Consider the following 22,934-nt stretch of genomic DNA (forward strand, 5'->3'; position numbering starts at 1 on the left):
ATCAGCCATAAAGTTGGGAATGATGATTTCAACAGAATTGTATCAGGCTACAGTTTACACATGTTTTAGTATTTAGCATTTTGTTTTGTAGGGTGGGGTGACAGATGAAGTCACACTGACGGCCTACATCACTGCTTCAATGCTGGAGCTCAACATGTCAGTGTCGGTACGTAGCATCTCCACATAACTATTGTTTCTCACTTCAACAACGTCCATTACAGGAAACTGATTTAGCCTCCTGTATGAAGTCTATTGTATACATTTTATGTCAACTGTCTTTTAGATATTCTAAAATGTAGTGAGTTCTGTGTTCAAATTGATCTGAAAGTAGCATATGGAATAGAAATAAGAATAGCTGTTACCATAAGCAGTCCTGAATGACAGTGTGCTGTTAACATAAAAAAGTACAGGCATAGTTTTAATACTGTAAACTGAAAAACTAAAAGTGCTCCAGCATGAATGTGTCTAGCCTGGTCTCAGATCTGTTTGTATTGCCTTGCCAGAACAAACAGCTCTGGGACCAGGCTAACATGTCTCTTAATGTGCTGCTCTGTTATTTTGTGCTCCAGGATCCTGTTGTGTACCGCAGCTTGTCTTGCCTGAGGAACTCCACCAGTGATTTGTCTAACACTTACACTACTGCTCTGCTAGCCTACACCTTTACCCTGGCAGGGGACATGGAGACCCGGGCCCAGCTTCTGCAGCATCTGGACACGATCGCATTACAAGAAGGTGAGACATATCCTGGTCCAAGATCTGTTTGTGCTGTCTTGCTTTCATTGAGCTTACCTGGGCAATGGACCCAATGGAGTAATCCCAAAAGTGCAAACCCTCCTCCCATCTGGCACTCCAGATAGGCTCAATCAAACACCCAAAGTATTTTATAGTGTTCCTCACCCCTCAGAGGGTCTCCTGCACTGGACTCAGACCTCCTTAGAGACCTCAGCCTCCCTGGCGGTGGAAATCAGCTCCTATGTTCTGCTGGCTTCCCTCAGTGCCTCCCCTCTGTCTACCACTGACCTTGGCTACGCCTCCCGCATCGTCAGGTGGCTGGTGAGACAGCAGAATGCCTACGGAGGCTTCTCTTCCACACAGGTATACTTCCAAAACACCTCCGTTCTGAAGCGGCACCCTGTGCTGTGCACTAGTAGTGAGGCATTATTACCACCTTGACTTCACAACAGGCATGTATGTGCTTCTTGTCATGTCAAGCCTGGCGAGGATAACTTGCACTGAAATGGAGGCAAGAAAGCATAATGGATGGAAATGGGAAATAGTCACTCTAGTAACAGATCAATGTAAAACCCCCCCTTTATGTAAAATGGGCTATTTTCATTCATTTCATATATTAATTTCATATATTCATATTCATTTCATATGTCTGTGGTCTGTTGGTGTGTGTGTTTAGGACACAGTGGTGGCCCTCCAGGCCCTGGCTCTCTACTCCACCAGGGTGTACAGCAGAGAGGGTGCCAGCACCGTCACAGTACATTCTCCCAGTGGGGCACAGCACCTCTTCGAAGTGAACCAAAACAACAAGCTTCTCTACCAGGAGAGGGCGCTGCAGGACACAGAAGGGAAGTACAGCGTGGAAGTGAAGGGCAGTGCTTGTGCCTCAGTGCAGGTCAGTGAATACACTCCTCCCAATACTAAAGTGCAAGATATGGATTTGTATATTACTGTGAATTTCAAATATTTAAGAAGCGTTGTCTGGCTTGATAGTTGGTTTATGAAATGTTTATTTTTTCCCTATGTTTTAAAATGTATATTTCTGGACAGGTTGGTTTCCCTGACTTGTTCTTCCCTCCTCCCCAGGTGGCGCTCCACTACAACATCCCTACTCCTACTGACAGCACAACGCTCAGTATCCAGGTGAAGCCAGAGGTGGACTGCAACAGTAACTCTTTGAGACCCAGAGTCACGCTGAAACTCCAGTCTCAGTAAGAATGAATGACACATTTGCGTTCACAGAAGCATTCTTTCAATCAGTTTATTGATGACACTCCAAAGTTTTTATTTTGGAGCATGTCTTACAGAATGGGCTTGGCCCAACTTACTTGGTTTCCTATAGGTTATGGAATTTCTAGTTTCTACCAGTAACAGTACGAAAACACATCAGGCAACCATGTCTTTTTTATGGCTAATATAATAAAAGTATCGATTTTATCTATTCGTTTTATTTCAAGCAATTGTAAAAATCTCACTTTGATATCACAGGCATCTCTTTGATATCACAGGCATCTCTTTGATATCACAGGCATCTCTTTGATATCACAGGCATCTCTTTGCTTTCACAGGCATCTCTTTGCTTTCACAGGCATCTCTTTGATATCACAGGCATCTCTTTGCTTTCACAGGCATCTCTTTGATATCACAGGCATCTCTTTGATATCACAGGCATCTCTTTGATATCACAGGCATCTCTTTGATATGACAGGCATCTCTTTGATATCACAGGCATCTCTTTGATATCACAGGCATCTCTTTGATATGACAGGCATCTCTTTGATATCACAGGCATCTCTTTGATATCACAGGCATCTCTTTGATATGACAGGCATCTCTTTGATATCACAGGCATCTCTTTGATATCACAGGCATCACTTTGATATCACAGGCATCTCTTTGATATGACAGGCATCTCTTTGATATCACAGGCATCTCTTTGCTTTCACAGATATCATGGAAAGGAGCTGACCACCAATATGATTATAGTGGATTTGAAAATGCTGTCTGGGTTTGTCCCAGACCTAGAGTCTTTGGGGAGGGTGAGTTTTTGTGATTATCATACATTTATGGTGTTACCTATAACCTTTTTCCATGTAGCTCTTGCCTCTCATCTGTGAACTTTTCAGAAACGGACCTTTTTTGTCCGTGCAATATGAATAATCAGTGAATGGCCTGTCTTCCCAGCTGAGGGGTTCAGGTCGAGTGGATCGTGTCGATACCAAAGATGACCATGTGTTAATGTACTTGAGAGAGGTGAGACCAGTTTGAACAGTGCACATAGCACTCTCAATATAATGAAATTCATTTTAAATAACATATACTGTATATATTGATGTAATTCTGTTAAAATACTGTCACGCCTGCTCCCGCTCTTCCTCCCTCTGGCCCTCGAGGGCGCCAGACTCCCCAACATTACTCACTAAAGCCACCTTCAGTACGCACACCTGCCTTTCCCCATCACATGCATCAGCACTCATTGGACTCATTTGGGATCAATTACTTGTGTAATTTCCTTCCCTATATCGGTCTGTTTCCTAGCTCTGTTCCCTGCTTCGGGATTGTTTGTCATATGTCCTTGTTTACCCGTGTGCTGACGCTGTTCCTGTCGTGTTCTATGTCAGTTCCTGAATAAATGTTTGACTCCCCATACCTGCTTCTCCTGTCCGGCGTCGGCCCTTACACATACAGTACCAGTCAACAGTTTGGACACACCTACTCATTCAAGGGTTTTTATTTATTTTCACTATTTTCTACACTGTATAATAATAGTGAAGAGATCAAAACTATTAAATAACACATGGAATCATGTAGTAACCACAAAAGTGTTAAACAAATCAAAATATATTTTAGATTTTAGATTCTTCAAAGTAGCCACCCTTTGCCTTGATGACAGCTTTGCACACTTTTGGCATTCTCTCAACCAACTTCATGAGGAATGCTTTTCCAACAGTCTTGAAAGAGTTCCCACATATGCTGGGCACTTGTTGGCTGCTTTTCCTTCACTCTGCGGTCCAACTCATCCCAAACCCTTTCAATTGGGTTGGGGTTGGGTGATTGTGGAGGCCAGGTTATCTGTTGCAGCACTCCATCACTCTCCTGCTTGGTCAAATAGCCCTTAAACAGACTGGAGGTGTGTTTTGGGTCATTGTCCTGAAAAACAAATGATTAACCCACTAAGCGCAAACCAGATGGGATGGAGTGTCGCTGCAGAATGCGGTGGTAGCCATGCTGGTTAAGTGTGCCTTGAATTCTAAAGGAATCACAGACAGTGCCACCAGCAAAACACCCCCACACCATCACACCTCCTGCTCCATGCTTCACGGTGGGAACCACACATGCAGAGATAATCCGTTCACCTACTCTGCGTCTCACAAAGACATTGCAGTTGGAACAAACTTTTTTTTTTGTGCAAATTTGGACTCATCAGACCAAAGGACAGATTTTCACTGATCTAATGTCCATTGCTCATGTTTCTTGGCCGAAGCAAGTCTCTTCTTCTTATTGGTGTCCTTTAGTGGTTGTTTCTTTGCAGCAATTGAACCATGTAGGCCTGATTCACGCAGTCTCCTCTTAACAGTTGATGTTGAGATGTGTCTGTTACTTGAACTCTGTGAAGCATTTATTTTGGCTGCAATCTGAGGTGCAGTTAACTCTAATGAACTTATCCTCTGCAGCAGAGGTATCTCTGGGTCTTCCTTTCCTTTGGCGGTCCTCATGAGAGACAGTTTCATCATAGCGCTTGATGGTTTTTTGACTGCACTTGAAGAAACGTTCAAAGTTCTTGAAATATTCTGTATTGACTGACTTTCATATCTTAAAGTAATGATGGACTGTCATTCCTCTTTGCTTATTTGAGCTGTTCTTGCCATAATAATTCAAATCTACATTTATTAGACTACATGTGCCGAATACAACAGGTGTACAACGAGCCCCTAACCAACAGTGCAGTTTCAAAGAATACGGATAAGAATAAGAGATAAAAGTAACAAATAATTAAAGAGCAGCAGTAAAAAATAACAATATATAAAAAAATTCAATTTTCCACATTCATCTGCACAAACAATAGTACGCACGTATAAACACCATGGGACCATGCAGCCGTCATTCCTGCTCTGGAAGGAGACGCGTTCTGTCTCCTTGAGATGATTGTACTTTGGTGTGAAAAGTGCAAGTCAATCCCAGAACAACAGCAAAGGACCTTGTGAAGATGCTGGAGGAAACAGGTACAAAAATATCTATATGCACAGTAAAACGAGTCCTATATCGACATAATCTGAAAGGCCGCTCAGCAAGGAAGAAGCCACTGCTCCAAAACCACCAGACTACGGTTTGCAACTGCACATGGGAACAAAGATTGTACTTTTTGGAGAAATGTCCTCTGGTCTGATGAAACAAAAATAGAACTGTTTGGCCATAATGACCATTGTTATGTTTGGAGGAAAAATGGGGAGGCTTGCAAGCCGAAGAACACCATCCCAAACGTGAAGCACGGGGGTGGCAGCATCATGTTGTGGGGCTGCTTTGCTGCAGGTGGGACTGGTGTACTTCACAAAATAGATGGCATCATGAGGATGGAAAATTATGTGGATATTTTGAAGCAACATCTCAAGACATCAGTCAGGAAGTTAAAGCTTGGTCGCAAATGGGTCTTCCAAATAGACAATGACCTCAAGCATACTTCCAAAGTTGTGGAAAAATGGCTTAAGGTAAGTCAAGGTATTGGAGTGGCCATCACAAAGCCCTGACCTCAATCCCATAGAAAATGTGTGGGCAGAACTGAAAAAGCATGTGCGAGGAGGCCTACAAACCTGACTCAGTTACACCAGCTGTCAGGAGGAATGGGCCAAAATTCACTTATTGTGGGAAGCTTGTGGAAGGCTTCCCGAAACGTTTGACCCAAGTTAAACAATTTAAAGGCAATGTTACCAAATACTAATTGAGTGTATGTAAACCACTGACCCACTGGGAATGTGATGAAAGAAATAAAAGCTGAAATAAATAATTATCTCTACTGTTATTCTGACATTTCACATTCTTAAAATAAAGTGGTGATCCTAACTGACCTTAAACAGGGAATTTTTATTAGTATTAAATGTCAGGAATTGTGAAAAACTGAGTTTAAATGTATTTGGCTAAGGTGTATGTAAACTTAAGACTTCAACTATACATGTAGAAAGAGTTCGTTAAAATTAATATGGCCTTGGTCTTTTACCAAATAGGGCTATCTTCTGTATACCACCCCTACCTTTGACACAACACAACTGATTGGCTCAAACGCATTAAGAAGGAAATCAATTCCACAAGTTAACTTTTAACATCTGTTACACACCTGTTATTTAAAATGCATTCCATGCAGCTGGTAGAGAGAATGCCAAGTGTGTGTAAAGCTGTCATCAAGGCAAAGGGTGGCTACTTTGAATAATGTCAAATATAATATTTGTTTAACACCTTTTTGGTTACTACATGATTTCATATGTGTTATTAATTGTTTTGATGTCCTCACTATTATTCTACAATGTGGAAAATAGTAAACATAAAGAAAAACCCTTGAATGAGTAGGTGTGTCCAAACTTTAGACTTGTACTGTATATCTACTCTGAAATTGTTTTGTGTGGAATGTCCTTCAGTCAGCAAAGTTGATTGGAAACTTTTGAATAACGTTTAAATAATTGTGACCAATGTTTTTTCCTCCGAACAGTTACCATCATTATTTCCTTTCAACCACACACTGGACATCATGCAGGAGGTCCGAGTAAAGAATCTAAAGCCAGCGGTGATCAAGATCTACGACTACTACCAGCCAAGTAAGTTTAAACCTAAACCCCCTCCCCAAAGTATTTTTCGCTCTTCTTATTAGTAACATTTGGTTAACTTGTGTTCATTTACTGGGACTTACCTGTCTTGTGATTTTATTCAGGTGACCAGGCAGAGACAGAATATGTCTTCCCTTGCAAGTAGGGGTTACAAGCTGGTAATCTATTTAAAATCTTGAATTAATGATCATTTTAGATACGCTATACAGTGCATTAGGAAAGTATTCAGACCCCTTCACTTTTTCCACATTTTGTTACGTTACAGCCTTATTCTAAAATGTATTAAATTAACATTTTTAACATCAATCTACAGACAATAGACAATGCCTTTGTTTCTCAAATGACTGCCTCGCCTGATTCACCAACTCCTTCTCAGATAGAGTTCAGTGTGTCAAATCGGAGGGCCTGTTGTTCGGACCTCTGGCAGTCACTATGCAACAGGGTTCAATTCTCGGGCTGACTCTTTTCTCTGTATACATCAAATGATGTCGTTCTGGCTGCTAGTGATTCTCTGATCCACCTCTACGCAGACAACACCATTCTGTATACTTCTGGCCCTTCTTTGGACACTGTGTTAACTCACCTCCAGATGAGCTTCAATACCATACAACTCTCCTTCTGTGGCCTCCATCTGCTCTTAAATGCAAGTTAAACTAAATGCATGCTCTTCAACCGAGCGCAGCCCGCACCTGCCCGCCCATCCAGCATCACTACTCTGGATGGTTCTGACTTAGAATATGTGGACAACTACAAATACCTAGGTGTCTGGTTAGACTGTGAACTCTCCTTCCAGACTCACATTAAGCATCTCCAATCCAAAATTAAATCTAAAATGACATCTAGAATCAGCTTCCTATTTCGCAACAAAGCATCCTTCACTCATGTTGCCAAACCCTCGTAAAACTGACTATCCTGCCGATCCTTGTCTTCGGCGATGTCATTTACAAAAATAGTCTCCAACACTACTCAGCAAACTGGATGTAGTCTATCACAGTGCCATTAGTTTTGTCACCAAAACCTCATACACTACCCACCACTACAACCTGTATGCTCTCGTTGGCTGGCCCTCGCTTCATATTCGTTGCCAAATCCACTGGCTCCAGGTCATCTATAAGTCTTTGCTAGGTAAAGCCCCGCCTTATCTCAGCTCACTGGTCACCATAACAGCACCCACCTGTAGCACGCGCTCCAGCAGGTATATTTCACTGGTCACCCCCAAAGCCAACTTCTCCTTTGGCCGCCTTTCCTTCCAGTTCTCTGCTGCCAATGACTGGAATGAATTGCAAAAATCACTGAAGCCTCATATCTCCCACACTAACTTTAAGCACCAGCTGTCAGAGCAGCTCACAGATCACTGCACCTGTAAATAGGCCATCCAACTACCTCATCCCCATACTGTTATTTATTTATTTTGTTTTATTTGCTCCTTTGCACCCCAGTATCTCTACTTGCACATTCATGTTCTGCACATCTATCCCTCCAGTGTTTAATTGCTAAATTGTAATTATTTCACCACTATGGCCTATTTATTGCCTTACCTACCTTATCTTACCTCATTTGTACACACTGTATATAGTATTTTTCTATTGTGTTACTGACTGTTTATTCCATGTGTAACTGTTGTTGTTTGTGTCGCACTGCTTTGCTTTTTCTTGGCCAGGTCGCAGTTGTAAATGAGAACTTGTTCAACTAGCCTACCTGGTTAAATAAAAGGTGAATTTAAAAAAAACATTTTTTTTAAACAATACCCCATAATGACAAAGGTTTGCAAATTTATTACAAATAAAAAACAGATGCCATATAAGTATTCAGACACTTTGCTATGAGACTCGAAATTGAGCTCAGGTGCATCCTATTTCCATTGATCCTTCTTGAGATGTTTCTACAACTTGATTGGAGTCCACCTGTGGTAAATTAAATTGCTTGCACATGATTTGGAAAGGCCCACAGTCTATATAAGGTCCCATAGTTGACAGTGCATTTTAGAGCAAAAACCAAGCCGTGAGGTCGAAAGTATTGTCCGTACAGCTCTGAGACAGGATTGAGTCGAGGCACAGATCTGGGGAAGGGTACCAATACATTTCTGCAGCATTGAAGGTCCCCAAGAACACAGTGGTCTTCATCATTCTTAAATGGAAGAAGTTTGGAACCACCAAGACTATTCCTAGAGCTCGCTGCCTGGCGAAATGGAGCAATCGGGGGAGAAGGGCCTTGGGTCAGGGAGGTGATCAAGAACCGATGGTCACTCTGACAGAGCACCAGAGTTCCTCTGTGGAGATGGTTGTCCTTCTGGAAGGTTGTCCCATCTCTGCAGCACTCCACCAATCAGGCCTTTATGGTATAGTTGCCAGACGGAAGCCACTCCTCAGTAATAGGCACATGACAGCCCGCTTGGAGTATGCCAAAAGTCACTTAAATGACTCAGATCATGAGAAACAAGATTCTCTTGTCTGATGAAACCAAGATTGAACTCTTTGGCCTGAATGCCAAGCGTCACGTCTGGAAGCATGGTGGTTGCAACATCATGCTGTGGGTATGTTTTTCAGCGGCAGGGACTGGGTGACTAGTCAGGATCGAGGGAAAGATGAACAGAGCAAAGCACAGAGAGATCCTTGATGAAAACCTGTTCAGCACCTCAGCCTGGGGCGAAGGTTCACCCAACTGGACAACAACCCTAAGCACACAGCCAAGACAATGCAGGAGTGGCTTCGGGACCCGTATCTGAAGGTCCGTGATTGGCCCAGCCAGAGCCCGGATTTGAACCCACCTAAAGTTAGCAAGAAGCTGCTGACAGAGATTGTCGCCTCGCTTCGAGTCCTTAGGAAACTGTTACATATGCCTCTAGGAAGAGGGAACGTAACACCCTGCTACAACTCAACTCTCCGTGGTGTGAAAGAGGTATGGGACTGTAGGTGCGAGTAAGGATGACAAAAGGCAGAGAATTTACCGTTTACTAGGAATGTATTCCTTCACACAGTGATACAGGGAAAAGGGGCTGGACGGAACCAAAGCAAAGAAAGTAAATGTCAAAGCCCCCCTCCTATCTTACCTGCCTACCCACTACTTATCTAACTTAGCACCACCTGGTGCGCTAACCAAAATACAGGGGGTGGTCCGCCCAGGTCTTACCTAGTGTGCATAGACAGAGTATATACTACGGGTCTATGTATGCCCGCGGGCCTTTTGCCTAAGCACTCCCTAGGTCCCTTCCCCCCTGGGAACAAATGAAACAGAATATTACAAACTACTTCACAACAAAACTGAGAAAAAAACTAACTCAGGACATTAAAGAAGCTCTCGCTCTCTGAGCACCAACCTAACCCAGAACATACCAATCACCTCTCTCAGCAACAACTAACATAGTACATACCAAAGCATCTAATCTCTCTGAAAAACAACCAACATATAATATACCCCTCTGCCATCAGCCTCCTCTCTCTTCGGAGCAGAACTCTGGCTTATATAGCTTCAGAAGGAGTTGGTAATTGGAGACAGCTGCGTCTTGACGAGGGGGCGGGGTCAGCTCTCCAATCATCAATGGGGCTGACCAATCAGCTGCTTGGGGAGAATTTCAGGAAGCCATTTCCTGAAATACATACATGAAAATACACAAACCACAACACAGAAACTGGGGAACATAACAGAAACTGTGCAGTATTTTGTTGTTTTATGTATTATTTCTTACATTGTTACCCCAGGAAATCTTATGTCTTATTACATACAGCCGGGAAGAACTATTGGATATAAGTGCGACATCAACTTACCAACATTACAACCAGGAATACGACTTTCCCGAAGCGAATCCTCTGTTTGGACCACCACCCAGAACAATGGATCTAATCCCAGAAGCCGACCCAAAACAACGGCGCTGCAGAAGGGGCAGGCGGAGCGGCCTCCTGGTCAGGCTCCCTTTACGTGCACGTCGCTCACCGCTCCCGAGTATACTACTCTCCAATGTCCAGTCTCTTGACAAGAAGGTCGATGAAATTCGAGCAATGGTTGCCTTCCAGAGAGACAGCGGAGATTGTAACATTCTCTGTTTCACAGAAACATGGCTTTCTCGGGAGATGTTGTCGGAATCCGTTCAGCCACCGGGCTTCTCCATGCTTCACGCCAACAGAAATAAACACCTCTCTGGGAAGAGGAAGGGCGGGGGTGTATGCTTCATGATTAACGACTCATGGTGTAATCATAACAACATACAGGAACTCAAGTCCTTCTGCTCACCCGACATAGAATTCCTTACAATCAAATGACGGCCATATTACCTCCCAAGATAATTCTTCTCAGTTAACGTCACAGCTGTGTACATTCCCCCTCAAGCAGACACCAAGATGGCCGTCAAGGAACTTCACTGGACTCTATGTAAACTGGAAACCATATATCCTAAGGCTGCATTTATTGTAGCTGGGGATTTTAACAAAGAAAATTTGAGAACAAGGCTACCTAAATTCTATCAGCATATTTATTTCACTACAAGCGGGGGTAATACATTCGATCACTGCTACTCTAACTTCCGCGATGCATCCAAAGCCCTCACTAGCCCTCCCTTCGGCAAATCCAACCACGACGCCATCTTGCAGAAACTGGGCAGAAACTCAAACAGGATACCAGTGACTATAACCATTCAACGTTGGTCTGACCAATCGGAATCCACGTTTCAAGATTGTTTTGATCATGCGGACTGGGATATGTTCTGGTCAATCTCAGAGAACAACATTGATCTATTGCTGACTCTGTGAGTGAGTTTATAAGGAAGTGCATTGGAGATGTGGTACCCACTGTGACTATTTAAAACATACCGTGGATGGATAGCGGCATTCTCGCAAAACTAAAAGCATGGATGGATGGCAGCATTCGCGCAAAACTGAAAGCGCGAACCACCGCATTTAGCCATGGAAAGAGGACTGGGAATATGGCTGAATATAAACAATGTAGTTATTCCTTCCGCAAGGCAATCAAACAAGCGAAATGCTGGTACAGGGACAAAGTGGAGTCGCAATTCAACGGCTCAGACACAAAACGTGTGTGGCAGGGTCTACAGGAGATCACGGACTACAAAAATAACTAAATGACTATCGCCCCGTAGCACTCACTTCTGTCATCATTAAGTGCTTTGAGAGACTAGTCAAGGATCATATCACTTCCACCTTACCGGCCAACCTAGACCCACTTCACTTTGCATACAGCCCCAACAGGTCCACACACGATGCAATCGCCATCACACTGCACACTGCCATCTGGACAAGAGGAATACTTATGTAAGAATGCTGTTCATTGACTACAGCTCAGCATTCAAAACCATAGTACCCTCCAAGCTCATCATCAATCTGGAGGCCCTGGGCCTCAACCTCGCCCTGTGCAATTAGGTCCTGGACTTTCTGATGGGTCTCCCCCAGGTGGTGAAGGTAGGAAACAACATCTCCACTTCGCTGACCCTCAACACTGGGGACCCACAAGAGTGTGTGCTCAGCTCCCTACTGTACTGTACTCCCTGTTCACCACGAGTGCGTGGCCATGCACGCCTCCAACTCAATCATCAAGTTTGCAAATGACACAACGGTAGTGGGCTTGATTACCAACAATGACAAGAGAGCCCACAGGGAGAAGGTGAGGGCACTCAGAGTGTGGTGTCAGGAAAACAACCTCTCACTCAACGTCAACAAAACAAAGGAGATGATCGTGGACTTCAGGAAACAGCAGAGGGAGCACCCCCCATCCACATCGAAGGGACAGCAGTGGAGAAGGTGGAAAGTTTTAAGATCCTCGGCGTATACATCAGACAAACTGAAATGGTCCACGCACACAGACAGTGTGGCGAAGAAGGCGCAATAGCGCCTCTTCAACCTCAGGAGGCTGAAGAAATGTTCCTTGTCACCCAAAACCCTGACAAGCTTTTACAGTTGCACAATCGAGAGCTTCCTGTCAGGCTGTATCACAGCCTGTTATGGCCTGGAATGGCAACTGCACCGCCCTCAACAGCAAGGCTCTCCAGAGGGTGGTGCGGTCTGCACAACGCATCACCGTGGGCAAACTACCAGCCCTCCATGACACCTACAGCACCCGATGTCACAGGAAGGCCAAAGAGATCGTCAAGGACAACACCCACCCTAGCCACTGCCTGTTCACACCGCTACCATACAGAAGTCGAGGTTCATACAGGTGCATCAAAGCTGGTACCGAGAGACTGAAAAACAGCTTCTATCTCAAGGCCATCAGACTACTAAACAGCAATCACTAACTCAGAGAGGCTGCTGCCTACATTGAGATCCAATCACTGGCCACTTTAATAAATGGATCACTAGTCCCTTTAAATAATGCCACTTTAACAACATTTACATATCTTATTACTCATACCATATGTACAGTATATAATGTATTTTATACCATCTATTGCACCTTGCCTATGCCGCTCGGCCATCGCTCATCTATATATTTATATGTACATATTCTCATTTACCCCTTTAGATTTAGATTTATGTGTATTAGGTAGTTGTTGGGGAATTGTTAAATTACTTGTTAGATATTACTGCACTGTCGGAACTAGAAGCACAAGCATTTCGCTACACTTGCATTAACATCTGCTAACCATGTGTATGTGACCAATACAATTTGATTTGATCTCTGGAGAGACCTGAAAATAGCTGTACAGTGACACTCACCATCCAACCTGACAGAGCTTGAAAGGTTCTGCAGAGAAGAATGGGAGAAACTCCTCAAATACAAGTGTGCCAAGCTTGTAGAAGACTTGAGGCTGTAATCGCTGCCAACTGTGCTTTAACAAAGTACTGAGTAAAAGGTCTGAATACTTATGTAAATGTCTTTTTATAAATTAGCAGGAATCTATACAAATAAAAATATGTTTTTGTTTTGTCATTTAGGGGTATTGTGTGTAGATTGATGACATTTGTTACATGTTTTATCCATTTTAGAATAGTCTGTAACATAACAAAATATGGGAAAAGTTCAAGGGGTCTGAATACTTTACGAATGCACTGCACAAAATTATTTGTGGATTCAGCCATTTCAGCCACACCCGTTACTGACAGGTGTATAAAATCGAACACACAGCCATGCAATCTCCTAGGAGAAACATTGGCAGTAGAATGGCCTTACTGAAACCTCAGTGACTTTCAACGTGGCACCGTCATAGTCATTTCATACAATTTCTGCTCTGCGAGAGCTGTCCCGGTCAACTGTAGGTGCTGCTGTTCTGAAGTGGAAACGTCTAGGAGCAACAACAGCTCAGCTGCAAAGTTTTAGGCCACACAAGGTCACAGAACAGGACCGCCGAGTGCTGAAGCGAGTAGCGTGGAGGTTGTTATAGCAGCAAAGGGGGGACAAACTCCATATTAATGCCCATGATTTTAGAATGAGATGTTCAATGAGCAGTTGTCCACATACTTTTGGTAATGTGATGTGTCTTACTCATATACTATACAGTATGTGCTATACATTATTTAGTTAACTGAGTCAATATTCCTCCAATCCTTTTACCCAAATGCTGGTCAGTTTGTTAAATCATTAATTTCTTACATGTACTATATCTACCTATTCATTGCATTTTCCCCTCTGCAGATGTAAGAAGAAAATGACATTCCCCTTCAACCCTTGAGACATCTTTCAAGCTCTAAAGTAAATGATGTAACTTTCTGGAATCAAAGTTTTTCATTAAAACACTTATTCTTGAAAAAATGTATCCAGATTGTTTTGCGTGTACGTTGTGATGTCACACTGTGGCAAGAAATGAGTTACACGATATAGGCTCAGGAGTATATTGAAAGGCTTTATGTAAGACAGTGGGTCTCTTCCTGGGCTAAGTACCCATGACAGTATCTGGCCTATCCACAAGGGGGAAATGGGAAGACTCATACACAGATCAATATGTGAATGGGGGGTACATTAAATTTAAAGAGAACCACTATTCTAGACCATATCAAAGGATAAAAAACTATAGCCTACATTTTGGAACAAATTATTGTATTTGTTAAGTTCCAGAGAGCTGCAATGTACTGTTAATCAGTGTTGCCAACTGTACGAAGATGTGCAAATGTTCTCTCAATTTTGCTCAAAGCTTTTGGTTCTCAGCTTTTTTCTTCCTCCATCTGTAATCATCATGGGCCCCCTGTAGTAATAATCAAGGCGTGGTTCTCTTTTATTTCTCATCAGAGAATGGGATCCAAGAAATCCACTCACTAAATCCCATCAACAAACATCTTACAAGGGGATGTGTCCTGTCCTAATCATACCCATAATGAGTCCTGGCTATAATCTCTATTTTGAATGTATGCTAATGCACTAATGACAATCATTTATTGAGCTAATGGTGTAGATAAGGCATGGAAAGATGTGGTTGAGGCAGGTTCAGACAGGAAACACCACGTGTTTGTTTAACCATTTATTTGAAAGATTACAATACATGCAATACGTTGTCTTGGCGTTAGACTCTGCTCCTTCAGGGTAGCTCACTGCCAGAGTGTGCATCATGTTAAGATAATAATTACAAGCAGTGAGCAAGGTACGCTGTTACCAGTTGTCTTGAAAGCACCAATAGTAACTAGCTTGCTTACAATTTGGGATGACGAGTGAGTGTGTTGTTGTGTGACGAAGACTCGCTAGGCACCGTGCGGTCTCGCCAAGATGGCGCTGTGAGCGCACACTTTTCACTGAGCTCCGTATTAAAACTTGGAATTCATGGTGAATTTGTTAAACTCCTACAAATTAGCTATAGTTATCTTTCCTTTGACTGTTTAACAATTTGAGATTATTTAAGACAGTTTAATCGTATTGCTTAGTTCAGCCCCTGGTGAAATGTAAAGACAGACAAACGGCTAGCATGGACACAGCATCACATCGAATGGACATGTCCAGACAAGCTCCTGAAGCTCAAGCTAATGTTGTAATCGCTAGCTGCCACGATTACGCTGTTGCCCCAGTGGATACTCCCCAACTGTCTCTTATGGACACTGAGGACTTTCCACCTCTACCCATCACTCCAGCAAACCTCCTGCCCCTAAAAAAGGCAGGTCTTATAGTAACTTCAACTCGGCGGACATCAATACCACGTTTTCGCATTTAATCAACAGTAGATCTTGATGCCCTGGAAAGAAATGATTGGAACGCGGTTCAAATTGTAGCGTTGAAAAAGAAGGCTGACTTGTGCAGAGATAAAAGATATGAAAGAAAGGTTACCCACCTTGAAAAGCGCATCCAGAAAGAAGAAGGTGGGATGCGTGTGGGAGATGGATCACCGAAATAGAGAGCTACTTGAGGCGTTGGAACCTGAAACTGCAGGCGGTACCCAAGGTGGAGATACAAGATATATGTCAGTAGACCATACGGATCTGTCGAGCTATTCTCGCAGAAGAGAAGACCAAACTCCTTGAGGTGATTGACACCGTTCACCATCTTGGCTCCAAGCATCCAAACAACTCCAAGCCCAGAAGCATCATCATGCAGTTTACGAAGCGGATCTCCAGAGTTGCAGTGTGGAAGGAAGAGAAGAAGTCCAACTACCTGCAAACCAACTGTCTGAAGTTTGCTGAGGATTTCTCCAAGGCTGACAGAGAGAGGAGGGACATAAAGTTATTGATGGAACAATGCGTTCGTCCTATTACTATGCACGTGTCTGAGCATTGAACTTTTTGTAGTGTGGACAATGAAGGTACACTATGTTATTTTTGTATTCTGATTCTGATAGACATTGTTTTTATTTCCTTTTATATGAAAAGGCCACTTGAAAGAGTGTTTTTGTTGCTGACTGACAGCAAATACATTGTTTATATAGCTGATTGACAGCTAATTATTTGTATATATTTTTTCACTCATTAAGGTCTATATGGTGCTGCTCTTGTTTTGTTCTGCTCTGTACTCAGTTACCACCTGTGAGCACTTGACAACAATTCCTGAGTTTTCTTTTCTTCTCTGTGTTCTTGTTCACCTTGACTTTGTCAATAGTTGATCTTAATGCTATTAGGTTAAGAGACACTGAAACGTGAAGCCTTGTTTCTTGTTGTTAAGCAACTGAAAACAGATTATTATAATTTCAGAAAAATCTTATTCTACAGTAAACGATGCTAACTTTTGGAGGTTGCAATGGGGTAATGATATTTGGCTTTTAAATGGTTCAGAACGATCAGCAGATGTCACTACATAAAAAAAATGGTTTTGCCGGTCATTTTTCATTCAGATCATGACTCAAGTGGTCATTATCTATGTCTAGTAATTGAAATTAGTCAAACAATTTTGGTTACTGTAAATATGTATTGGTACAACTCAAAGCAAGACAATTATTTCCTTCTGGAGGATGTAGGAAATCAAATGTTATATTGGTTACCTAAATCTTACTCTTACAGTAATAGGTGGAGATTTTAATATTGCTCTTCATTGGTGGCCTCCGTGACAGTCTACTTCTCTGAATGCCAGTCTAAAGTTATTTATGCAGAGGTTTGATCTAGTGGATATATGGAGAGAGTGGTTTCCTATTGAGAGATTCTATACCTGGTGTAACAAAACATGTACCAGATGTTCACTTATTGACTATTGGCTGGTTTCAAGGGGCTTAAGACATTATGTATCTGTTCATATTCTTGACATGCCTCTAACAGCCCATAGAGCTATTCGCTTACAAGTTAAAATATTTCCTTGTAATGACATTCAACGCAAAGCTTCATACTGGAAACTTAATAGCTCCATCTTAAAACATGGAATGTAATATTATAGGTTTTATTATACAGTGCCTTGCGAAAGTATTCGGCTCCCTTGAACTTTGCGACCTTTTGCCACATTTCAGGCTTCAAACATAAAGATATAAAACTGTATCTTTTTGTGACGAATCAACAACAAGTGGGACACAATCATGAAGTGGAACGACATTTATTGGATATTTCAAACTTTTTTAACAAATCAAAAACTGAAAAATTGGGCGTGCAAAATTATTCAGCCCCCTTAAGTTAATACTTTGTAGCGCCACCTTTTGCTGCGATTACAGCTGTAAGTCGCTTGGGGTATGTCTCTATCAGTTTTGCACATAGAGAGAATTTTTTCCCATTCCTCCTTGCAAAACAGCTCGAGCTCAGTGAGGTTGGATGGAGAGCATTTGTGAACAGCAGTTTTCAGTTCTTTCCACAGATTCTCGATTGGATTCAGGTCTGGAATTTGACTTGGCCATTCTAATACCTGGATATGTTTATTTTTGAACCATTCCATTGTAGATTTTGCTTTATGTTTTGGATCATTGTCTTGTTGGAAGACAAATCTCCGTCCCAGTCTCAGGTCTTTTGCAGACTCCATCAGGTTTTCTTCCAGAATGGTCCTGTATTTGGCTCCATCCATCTTCCCATCAATTTTAACCATCTTCCCTGTCCCTGCTGAAGAAAAGCAGGCCCAAACCATGATGCTGCCACCACCATGTTTGACAGTGGGGATGGTGTGTTCTAGGTGATGAGCTGTGTTGCTTTTATGCCAAACATAACGTTTTGCATTGTTGCCAAAAAGTTCAATTTTGGTTTCATCTGACCAGAGCACCTTCTTCCACATGTTTGGTGTGTCTCCCAGGTGGCTTGTGGCAAACTTTAAATGACACTTTTTATGGATATCTTTAAGAAAAGGCTTTCTTCTTGCCACTCTTCCATAAAGGCCAGATTTGTGCAATATACGACTGATTGTTGTCCTATGGACAGAGTGTCCCACCTCAGCTGTAGATCTCTGCAGTTCATCCAGAGTGATCATGGGCCTCTTGGCTGCATCTCTGATCAGTCTTCTCCTTGTATGAGCTGAAAGTTTAGAGGGACGGCCAGGTCTTGGTAGATTTGTAGTGGTCTGATACTCCTTCCATTTCAATATTATCGCTTGCACAGTGCTCCTTGGGATGTTTAAAGCTTGGGAAATCTTTTTGTATCCAAATCCGGCTTTAAACTTCTTCACAACAGTATCTCGGACCTGCCTGGTGTGTTCCTTGTTCTTCATGATGCTCTCTGCGCTTTTAACGGACCTCTGAGACTATCACAGTGCAGGTGCATTTATACGGAGACTTGATTACACACATGTGGATTGTATTTATCATCATTAGTCATTTAGGTCAACATTGGATCATTCAGAGATCCTCACTGAACTTCTGGAGAGAGTCTGCTGCACTGAAAGTAAAGGGGCTGAATAATTTTGCATGCCCAATTTTTCAGTTTTTGATTTGTTAAAAAAGTTTGAAATATCCAATAAATGTCGTTCCACTTCATGATTGTGTCCCACTTGTTGTTGATTCTTCACAAAAAGATACAGTTTTATATCGTTATGTTTGAAGCCTGAAATGTGGCAAAAGGTTGCAAAGTTCAAGGGGGCCGAATACTTTCGCAAGGCACTGTATATGTGCCCTTGGTTCATCATGGGGCTGTCCATTATTGTTACTATGTTGGCCTTTGCACTGCACACCGTAATATGGGGCTTAATAAAAACTCCTATTACGCATTCCTGTGCCTGTCTCCTGAATAATTCATGCCAACATGACAGCCTCATTATAAGACATTTATTCCTACAAGGAAATTTTATTTGATTGGGTCTAAAACGAGAATCTGCATTGTTTATGTCAGGACTCGACTGTTACTGATATGCCAGTGAAGAGATAGACTTAGATATAACACTTGGGAGAGATATATTTTTTTAAATATAATGTAAAGCCGAGAGTCATTTTCCCAGGTGGTTTGAGTTTTTTGGACTAATCTTACTCATTGAATCTTGGACTACCCCCCTGTCGGGTACATACACTTGTGCGTATGTACATTCATCATCACAAGGAAATGCCCACATTCCTCAGTGAACAAAATGTGTCCAATCATGCCTACAAAATCAAAGCTGCCCTTTGTTTGGACAGTGGGGCTGAAGTCAGGAAAACCCCCACATATTGTTTATGGACCTGGAACAGAGACTAATTAAAGCCAGACCTTTAAAAGTTTCTCCAACTCTCTAGGGACAAACTTCACACCGGTAACTTTTCCAGTTAAGTTAACTTCCCCAGTTACTTGAATCTCGGTCATGGACACGGTCTTGAATCTTGACTCCCCCTCTCAAACCTGGCTATAAGGAAGCCATGAGCTATCCCTACAAGCCACAAGTCTGTTGACTTTACTCACTCTTTCCTCACATACTGTAGCCCTGAGCTATCCCACCCAGACCCAGTTACTCTTAGTAAACCTCACACACTGACATATTACATATTACCATACATGCATCTTAGACACACATACATGCTTTCATATTTAAACCCACACACACAACGTCTTACACAAACCTATATACACATATTTAAACAGAGTGTGTGCTAGACAAATAGACACTTTCACTCACATACAAATGTTTGGTATATACATCAACAATCACATTCTTGAGTGAACAAATATACTTTTCACCAAATTCACCAAACACATGCACCTGCTCCTATATCTCCAGCGTGCATGTGTCCATATATACACAACGTATATGTACGTACATACTGTACATCAACATCAGAATACTCCCACATTCTTAAAAAAAAATATATATATGTTTATTATTTTCCAATAAAAAATCGAATAAAAAGACAGCAATACTAACCATGACATTCATTGTCCTGTTGAATGGGATGGACCATTTAGAGGACAAAACTTAACTCACACATGCACAACATAAAACAACATCCTATTAGGTGGTACATGTATAAGAAGACAGCATATAGTCATTACAAGCAGTGTGGTTAAGCCTAAAATAAATATTGAGTGGAGTGCAGCACAGAGTAGCAGCAGATCGTCAACCCAGTTATGAAGCGGGGCTAGACCATTTATCCAGTATCGGCTGCCATATTTTATAAAACATTGGACTTCTATTGGAGGTATTGTATCACATATTTTCCATAGGTCTTACATTCCCGAAATCCCGTAACCACATTTCAAAGGTAGGTACAGTCTCCAATTGAGCCTTTTGGCTAATAGAGTACAAAGAGAGACAGCTTTCCCTTCCTGGTTATTCCCATCAAGTGTACCAAACAGAGCGATCAATGGGTCTGGGGCTAGAACTCTATCAAAGGCTCTAGATAAGTAATCAAAAATGAGAGCCCAGTAAGCATGTAACTGAGGACATGTCCAGAATAAGTGGGTCAACGTCCCCTCATCCTGCTTGCACCTCTCACACAGTGGTGAGGTGTCCGGGAATATTTTATGAAGTTTTACTTTGAGTAATGTAACCTGTGTATCGCCTTAAACTGTACAAGGTTGTGTCTGGCATTCACTGAACTGTGGTTTATATTCCTGAGAGCTTCAACCCAGTCCTCATCTGAGATTTCTGAACCAAGTTCTTGTTCCCAAGCCCTTTTAATGGTGTCTGTGGATATCTCTATGTGGGCCTGTAGCACATCATACAGTCTAGAGACCGACTCTTTTGAATGGGGTTTGACAAGGATCAAGCTATCTAATGTAGGACTATTTGGCTTCATGCCATACTGTGGGATATGTGTCCTTACGAAATTCCTGATTTGGAGGTATCTGAAAGAATGTGTTGTTGGCATGTTGAACTTTCCCTGTAATTGTTGAAATGAAGCTAACTGACCATCTATGTATAGATTACCAATTGTTGTGAGCCGCTTCTCCCTCCACTGTGAAAACACCACATCATCCAATGCAGGGTGGAAAGCATGATTCAGGCAAATCGGGCTGTCTATGTAAACAGTGGGTATGTTAAGAAAATACCTAATCTGTTTCCAGATCCTAAGCGTATGACAAATGACTGGGTTTGAGTCATAAGTGGATTTTTTCACATATGATGGGCTATTAACAAGTGCAGGGAGTGAGGAACGTTGACAGGAGGCCTGCTCAATCAAAAGCCATGCAGGCATATCCTTCTGTCTAATCGCAGGTAAGCTTTCCCTCCAGAAAGACACAATGTCCAGATTAGCAGCCTAATAATACAGTTTAAAGTGAGGAAGGCCAAAGCCCCCCTCTATCTTGTACTTGCATAAATGCTTCTTTGAAATTCTGGCTGCCTTGTTATCCCATAAAAATGGAGTTACTAATGAATCCAGTTTCTTTAAATAGCTTTGTGGTATGAAATTGGGTAGACATTGGAAGAGGTAAAGAAACCTGGGTAGGACAACCATTTTAATAGCGTTTATACGACCAACCAAGGAGATAGGTAGAGTTTTCCAAAAATCTATATTTTGTTTAAGCTGATATATTTTCATGTCCCAATTCGCTTTCAATAGCTGATCAAGGTCTCTTGTCGGGGCCTCGCGGATGGCGCAGTGTTTAAGGGCGCTGTACTGCAGCGCCAGCTGTGCCATCAGAGACTCTGGGTTCGCGCCCAGGCTCTGTCGTAACCGGCCACAATTGGCCTAGCGGCGCCGGGTTAGGGAGGGGTTGGCCGGTAGGGATGTCCTTGTCTCATCGCGCACCAGTGACTCCTGTGGCGGGCCGGGCGCAGTGCACGCTAACCAAGGTTGCCAGGTGCACAGTGTTTCCTCCGACACATTGGTGTGGCTGGCTTCCGGGTTGGATGCGCGCTGTGTTAAGAAGCAGTGCGGCTTGGTTGGGTTGTGTATCGGAGGACGCATGACTTTCAACCTTCGTCTCTCCCGAGCCCGTATGGGAGTTGTAGCGATGAGACAAGATAGTAGCTACTAAAAACAATTGGATACCACAAAATTGGGGAGAAAACGGGGTAAACAATTTTTTTTAAAGCCTCTTGTCACTACAATGCCAAGGCTTGTGGACTTGTCCATCACTGTTCTAAATGGGGTAGATTGCAGAAATTACATATCCACAGGCTGTGATATTGGCATCAACTCACTTTTTTGCCAGTTTATCTTGTAGCCAGAGAAGGAGCCAAATGTGTTTATCAAGTTAAGTAAGGATGGAATAAAAGTTTTAGGCTTGGACAAAAACAAAAGATCATCGTCTGCATATAGGGAAATTTTGTGCTGTGTGTCCTTTATTTTAACAGAAGCTATATCGGCACATGCCCGAATGCGAGTAGCAAGGGGTTCCATGGCTATAGTGAAGAGAGCAGGCGAAATAGGGAACCCCTGTCGGCACCCCTTGAACAAGCGGAATGACTGCGACATTTCTTGATTGGTTACCACGGACGCCATTGGGTGTGCATTAATAATTCTTATCCAATTAATAAATTCCTTTGCAAACCCGAAGTGCTCCAGAACCGACATCATATACTTCCACTCTGATGTATGAGAAATAATGTAACCTCTAATCACAGCCTTTAGAGATTCCCAATGGGTGGAGTCGTCAACATCCCCCGTGTCGTTAGTTCCGAGGAAAAAGGCAATCTGCTCCTTCAAATACTGACAAAAAGCCTCATCTTTCAACAGGTATGCGTCTAAGCACCCCGGTCGCCAACCTGTCGAGTTTTAGCTCCATG

General features: G+C 42.5%; 1 protein-coding gene across 3 annotated transcripts in view; it reads left to right on the forward strand.

Annotated features, from left to right (window-relative positions):
* Window positions 1-14,245, forward strand: part of LOC109905595 (alpha-2-macroglobulin-like) — a 38,486-nt gene extending 24,241 nt beyond the window's left edge. Inside the window, exons 27-37 of one of the 3 annotated variants that reach the window (XR_004203136.1) lie at window positions 92-166; window positions 570-732; window positions 905-1,095; window positions 1,409-1,624; window positions 1,816-1,940; window positions 2,678-2,768; window positions 2,914-2,982; window positions 6,428-6,533; window positions 6,647-6,700; window positions 8,203-8,255; window positions 14,121-14,245. Coding sequence is in view for 1 of the 3 variants with exons in the window: in XM_020503054.2 (XP_020358643.2) it covers window positions 92-166; window positions 570-732; window positions 905-1,095; window positions 1,409-1,624; window positions 1,816-1,940; window positions 2,678-2,768; window positions 2,914-2,982; window positions 6,428-6,533; window positions 6,647-6,687 (1,077 nt within the window). In the remaining 2 variants the exon portion in view is untranslated. Of the gene's footprint in view, window positions 1-91; window positions 167-569; window positions 733-887; window positions 1,096-1,408; window positions 1,625-1,815; window positions 1,941-2,677; window positions 2,769-2,913; window positions 2,983-6,427; window positions 6,534-6,646; window positions 6,701-8,202; window positions 8,256-14,120 lie in introns of all 3 variants that reach the window. The other 2 variants (XR_004203137.1, XM_020503054.2) reach the window with 2 other exon arrangements.
* The last annotated feature ends 8,689 nt before the right edge of the window (window positions 14,246-22,934 follow it).

The sequence above is a fragment of the Oncorhynchus kisutch genome, linkage group LG15 (assembly GCF_002021735.2).
Source record: "Oncorhynchus kisutch isolate 150728-3 linkage group LG15, Okis_V2, whole genome shotgun sequence".
Lineage (NCBI taxonomy): Eukaryota > Metazoa > Chordata > Actinopteri > Salmoniformes > Salmonidae > Oncorhynchus > Oncorhynchus kisutch.